This window comes from Microtus pennsylvanicus, chromosome 15, assembly GCF_037038515.1.
Source record: "Microtus pennsylvanicus isolate mMicPen1 chromosome 15, mMicPen1.hap1, whole genome shotgun sequence".
Taxonomy (NCBI): domain Eukaryota; kingdom Metazoa; phylum Chordata; class Mammalia; order Rodentia; family Cricetidae; genus Microtus; species Microtus pennsylvanicus.
This window is the reverse complement of record NC_134593.1, coordinates 25,028,007-25,034,392: the sequence shown is the minus strand read 5'-3', so window position 1 is coordinate 25,034,392 and position 6,386 is coordinate 25,028,007. Positions and strand designations below refer to the sequence as shown.

Below are 6,386 nucleotides of genomic sequence, written 5' to 3'. Positions count from 1 at the left end.
TCCTGTCTGCTGGCCTCTCTCCCAAGGCCACAGCAGAAGCTGGATTCTAAGACTTCCCCTCTCCCTTCTCCCTTCATCTCTTTGGCCCAAAGGATGAGGAAGGTTCTCACTGCTGCCATCTCAGTGGCATCTTATCTCAATTCTCCTAACCCTGCCCATCGCATGTGTTACTGGTTGAACCAAGTCCCCTACACATCCACACGCCGGACTCCTATCTCCTGGTATCTTAGAATGAGCCTGCATTTGGAGACAGAGATGAACGGGGTTACGTGAGTCACTGGAACAGGCCCACCAGAGCTTAGAAAAAGAGATTCCCATAAAGATAGGGAGAAGATGGCGAGTGGAGAGGAGACCTCGGCGTTACCTGCTGACATATCATCTCGGACTTCCAGTTTCCAGACTGTGAGCAAATGCATTTCTGTTGTTAAAACCTCTCAGTCTGTGCTACAGATCCAACATCCTAAGCATCTCCTTTACCAACCACTCTAGGAGTCCTGGGGGTGTCACTTCCCTCTAGGACCCCGACTCGCCCAGTATCATCAACGAGGCCATCAGACATCCCTTCATCAAAGCTGACATATTTACTGACAAATTCCCACGGTTCTGCACGCGTTACCATTTCTGCTGTTCGTTCCCTTTTTCCAAGATAGACTCGTAGGACCACTCATAAGGTATATAAATCAAGAGTTTAATGGAGGGACTTGTTAGAATCCATCCTCAGCTGTGAAGAATACCTTGTCCTTTCTAGAAAATTCCTTTCCCATCCTTAAGTCAGTTTCCACTCTGGAGCCTCTGCGGGGGGTGACTGAAGCCCAGGGTGTCTGGGAAAATGTTCCATGAGAATCTGAGTTGCTGCTTCAGGATCTGAGGGTCCCACTGGCAGATGAAGAGGCCAGGCGGGATGAACTGGAACTTTCGGATAGGAACTCAGGGACATCTAGGGAAGGAAAAGTACCAAACAGAGGGAAGGTTACTAAAGTGCCAAATGACGTCATACAATTAAACTTATTATAACGCCACGATGCAGCATGAGGCATTCATAAGGAAGAGAAGGGTTTCTAAACTTTCCCAGTAATCCCTACATCACTCCCAAGCAGACTTCATTTTGAACTATATAACTAGTAAATTTTCACCCCCAAAATAGCTTTCATACTCACGCACAGACACGCATGTGTACACACATACACACACATGCACACGCACACACACGCGCGCACGGGCACTGAGTTCATTCCTCAAGAGCCACCCACCTTGAGTTTTTGATACATGGTCTCTCAGTGGTGTGGGGATCATCAATTAGGCCAGGTCGGCCAGTCAGTGAGCCCCAGGGATCCCCGTCTTGCCCTCCTAAGTGCTGAGATTATAGGTATACACCACCATACCTTGCTCTTTATATGGGGGCTGGGGGTCAAATTCAGGCCCTCATGCTTGCAAGGCAAACATTTTATAGACTGGGCTAGCTCCCCAGTCCCCACCACATTTTATTTGAACCTCAAGAAAATCATGAGCTAGAAAGGGAGGGAGGGAGGGAGGGAGGGAGGGAGGGAGGGAGGGAGGGAGGGAGGGAGGGAGGGAGAAAGGGCAGGAAGGAGGGAGGATGGTATTCACAATCTTCATTTTACAAGCAAATGAAACGGAGGAGCAGGCATGCGAGCTACAGTCCACAGTCACACAGCACGGTGTCACAGCTGGCTCCAGAGACTTCTGTGTCTTAGACCAGGGACCACAAGCATGGCCCCCATGCTTTTCACTCTACCCATCCGCATGCACGCTCTCCAACAAGGCAGATGGCCCAGGCTGACATCCCAACCCAAACTCACAGTGACAAGAGCTCTCTCCTTGACATCTGGTGGTGTGCAGGAACCGGAAGAGGGAGGAACAGAGAGGAAAAAGAAAAGGTGATCTGAGCTTGAGGCAAGAGAGAGAGAGACGTGCTCTGTAAAGTTTGAAGCCGGGCACTTGGGAGGCAGAGGCAGATAGCTCTCTGTGGATCTGAAGCCAGATTGATCTACACAGTGAGGCCCAATATCAAGTAATAAATTAAGCTTAAAAAATTGGCCCTCGAGCCAACATCTATAATCCCAGCTGTCTGAAATTGGAGGAAGAAGGGCTGCCGAAAGTTCAAGGCCAGCCTGAGCTACATAGTTCTAGGCTACCTGACTTAAAACAAAATAAAAAAAACACACACACACACAACAGAAAAAAAAAATAGTTTGCAATTTCCAATGCAAATGATGAAAGACAGTTCCCATGGCTGCAGTGTGTCCCCACCCTCCGCAATCCTGGCAGATCATATGGGATCACTAATCTATCGTATGCTCTGACAGACGTGTGCAGGCTTCCTCTGAATCATGGAAAATTTCACTCTTTATTTTCATTGATTCAGAAACCAGTGATGGCTGTCACTTGCACCCCCATCCAGCACTGTGACCTGCGTGAATGCCTTACAGGTAATTTATTCTTCAAGGTCCACCTTCTCCTAGAAGCTTGAATGTTTTCTTTTTCTTTCTTTTCTTCTTCTTTTTTCTTTTCATATACAAGGTCTCATATAGCCCCGGCTGGCCACTTTGAACACTTGATTCTCCTGCCTCCTGAGTGCTAGGCTTATAGGCATGCATGACTACACCTAGAGATTCAAATGTTTTATATGTGTGTTCACACACATGTACAAGTAGAGGCCAAAAGTCAACATCAGCTATTTTCCTCAATTGTTCTCCATCTTGATTTCTGAGGCATGGTCTCTTGTTGGCCTGGAGCTTGCTGATTCAGCTGGACTGGCTGGCCAGGAAGCACCACTCTGTCTGTCTTCCCAGAGCTGGGGTTACAGTTATGCTTGGAGTCTTAGTTAGGGTTTCTATTGCCACAACCATGGCAACTCTTATAAAGGAAAAACATTTAATTGGAGTAGCTTACATTTTCAGAGATTTAGTTCATTACCATCATGGTGCGACATGGTGGTGTACAGGCAGGCAGGCAAGGTGCTGGAGAAGGAGCTGAGTGTCCTGTATCTCAACTTGCAGGCAATAGGAAGTGAACTGAGACACTGGGTGTGGCTTGATCACACATGAGACTTCTAAGCCCACCTCCACAGTGACATACTTCCTCCAATAAGACCATACCCACTCCAACAAAGCCATACTTCCTAATAGTGCCACCACCCTCTGGGGGCCATTTTCTTTCAAACCACCACACTGAGATTGCAGACTCACGCCAGCCACCACTGTCCACTTTTATGTGGGCACTGCCTTGTATCAAACTCAGATCTCATGATTTCACAGAGAACAGTTTACTGACTGAGCCATCTCCTCAGCCCTGTCTTTGTGTTTTGGGGATAACATTTCTTTTTTTTTTCTTTTAAAGATTTTATTTATTGTGTATACAGTATTCTGTCTGAATGTATACCTGCAGGCCAGAAGAGAGCACCAGACCTCATTACAGATGGTTGTGAGCCACCATGTGGTTGCTGGGAATTGAACTCAGGACCTTTGGAAGAGCAGGCAGTGCTCTTAACCTCTGCGCCATCTCTCCAGCCCCTGGGGATAACATTTCTATGTGTGGCTCAAGTTGACCTTTAACTTGTAGCAATCCTTCTGCTTTTGCCTCTCAAATGCTGGGATTGCAGGTATGCATGAGCCTACCTATTTTTGAATGCCTTCACTTTCTGGGGTTCCTCCATCAGTGGGATCCTAGAACATTAATGAGCCCCCTTGACTGCTTGCTCTTGCACATCAGCGTTCATCTCTGTGACTCTTGGTCTCCCTGCCTGCAAACCTGGGGTCTTGCACTTCACTGGGTCCACAGGTGCTGTCTACAGAAGTCCAGAATATGTAGGATGGCGATTTTTCCCCCCAGAAAAGATAGACAAAACTAGGGTTGAAGAAGCAAGTGGCTAAGTTCAAAAGGTCAAAGTGTCAATGTTAAGCGTGGGAGCAGGGGGATGAGAGCATAGAACTGCCTCTCGTTTGACGTTTTCAGTATCGTCTTACAATCCCTACAGAGGCTGGTCTGCTCATGCAGGCCTGTGGTGCAAGCCCCTTAGGAGGCAGAGGCAGAGAGGCTAAAGTTCAAAGCCTACCTGGGCTACAGAAAGGTCTAGCTCAGCCTGGGCACCTTAACTTAGTTGACTTTAACTTAACTAAACCTTGTCTCACAACGAAAAAGAAAGAGCGAGTTGGGGATACAGCTCAATGGTAGAACATTTGCCTAGCACGGGTGAGGCCCTGGGTCCAACCCTCAACACCACGCTGAGGAAACAAGCGAATCAACCCACCATAGAGCGATTGTTTCCAGTTGTTTCCAGATCCATATGAGGCAAGAGGACAGACTGGAGTGTTCCTTTGTGCCCCGTCAGGAACAATAAAGACAGTGCTGCCTGCTGGATGAGGACAGGGCCTGGCTCTGCCGATAACAAGAACGGGCTTGTCGCCCTCACCTGTGACACTTTCAGCTTTAATCCTCTTACTGAGCCCTGCGCATCTGTCACTGGAGTGGAGGAGCCCTTTGCTCCTGAGCCTGGGGCAGCCACAGGCCTGGGCAGGCTCTTTGCCACTCTCGTCTTCATGGTGGCAGGTCCCAGGAGCTCCCCCTGCCCTGCTCTTCTGCGGCAGTAGTCACCACCTGTCCAGACTCTTGGCTGTCTCCTCCCCGCTGAGAGCAGATCTGGGAAGCTGGTATTCTTACGTCCATTCTTCTTGTCCCAGAAAACAGCTACAGACCCCCCTCTCCAGTTTAAGACTGAGTTTGGTTTGTCTGCGAGTGTGTGTATGTAGGTGCGCACGGTGTGTGAATGTGCATGCATGTGTGTGCACACGTGTGTGTGTGCGCAGGTGTGTGGATGTGTACATGTATGTGGGAGCCAGAGGACAACCTCCAGTGTCATTTCTCAGGTGCCATGCATCTTGTGTTTTTGAGACAAGGTCTCTTAATAACCTAGAACTTGCCTAGTGAGAGAGGCCAGGAAGCCCCAGCCATCTGCTTGTCTTCACCCTCCCAACTCTGGGATTACAAGTGTTTACCACCATCCCCAGCTTCCTGCACAAACATACCTTATACAGGTGCTAAGGATAAACTCAGGTCCTTGCGTTTGCAAGGCAAGCATTTTATCAATGGAATCATCACCCCAAACCCACTTTAAGACTTTAATGTCTGTTTTTTTGTTGTGGCTGTGTGTGTGTGTGTGTGTGTGTGTGTGTGTGTGTGTGTATGAGACAGCGTCTTATACACTGTAGCCCAGGCTGGCACGGAACATACCAATATAGCATAGGCTAGTCTCAAATTCAGAGCAATCCTCCTGCCTCAGCCTCTCAAGGGATTACAGGCATGAGTCATAAGATTTAAGAGAAAAGCGGTAAGATACATAAAAGAATCAAACCCTTAGAGTGCTGGATCTGGGTTTGCAACATCTGACTACGGCTGAAATGATAACTAGAAAATCCCTCATCCAACACCAGGGATTCCCAAGCCTTTTTCTTCCTTCTGATCCTTGCTCCCCCCCCCCCCCCCACCTCAAGACCCCTGAGATGTCCAACTTCTCAAACATAATCTTAGCAACAAGGTCTATTTTAGAGAGATGACAGAGTCCAGATTTCAAGTGGTTCATCTGACCCCTGAGCACTTTAGGTCGAGTCTGTTTTCACTAACCCTCCTTCCGGCACATGGCTTCTTCCTTAACAGGCGTCTCTAAACAGGCCTCTGAGATTGCTCTCCCTTTCTTTATTGTTTGCATAGGCTTCCTTTCTGCATATTTTAATATTGAAAAGATGAGGAAGGGCTCAGTGAGATCCCCCATTTACCATGCTCCCTCTTACAAGGTCAACCAAGGTTATCTGCCACTTTATATCCTTCTAAAGACCCTGTGTGTGTTCACGATGCTCACAGGAAATGCAGATGCAAAAGCATACATAAAATATAAGCCCATGGGAACATATGCACATGTGCATACACCATTCACATCAACATAAAAACACAGGGTTAGATATTGTTACTCTCTTTAAAAAATATCTTTGGCCGGGCCGTGGTGGCGCACGCCTTTAATCCCAGCACTCGGGAGGCAGAGGCAGGCGGATCTCTGTGAGTTCGAGACCAGCCTGGTCTACAAAGCTAGTTCCAGGATAGGCTCCAAAGCCACAGAGAAACCCTGTCTCGAAAATCCAAAAAAAAAAAAATATCTTTGTTTATCCTCTGATAACTTCATAATGCATATAATTTATTTTGCTCAGATTCACTCCCTATTGCCCTCCCTAATCCCCTTCTACTCCCTCTGAACCCTTTCTTCTCAGTAAGTGCCCTCCTACTTTCATGGAATTTAATTTTTTCTTTTTAAGATTTATTTACTTAGTATGTATACAGTTTCTGCCAGGATGTCTGTCTGCAGGCCAGAAGAGAGA

At 47.5% G+C, this 6,386-nt stretch overlaps 1 protein-coding gene across 2 annotated transcripts in view; it reads right to left on the bottom strand.

Annotated features, from left to right (window-relative positions):
- Nucleotides 1-674: 674 nt before the first annotated feature.
- Nucleotides 675-6,386, bottom strand: part of Fbxo16 (F-box protein 16) — a 53,136-nt gene continuing 47,424 nt past the window's right edge. Inside the window, exons 8-9 of one of the 2 annotated variants that reach the window (XM_075949798.1) lie at nucleotides 1,821-1,846; nucleotides 675-937 (exon numbers count right to left, since the gene is read on the bottom strand). In XM_075949798.1, the coding sequence (XP_075805913.1) occupies nucleotides 928-937; nucleotides 1,821-1,846 (36 nt within the window). In that variant the 3' untranslated portion in view covers nucleotides 675-927. The remainder of the gene's footprint in view (nucleotides 938-1,820; nucleotides 1,847-6,386) is intronic. The other variant, XM_075949797.1, reaches the window with a different exon arrangement.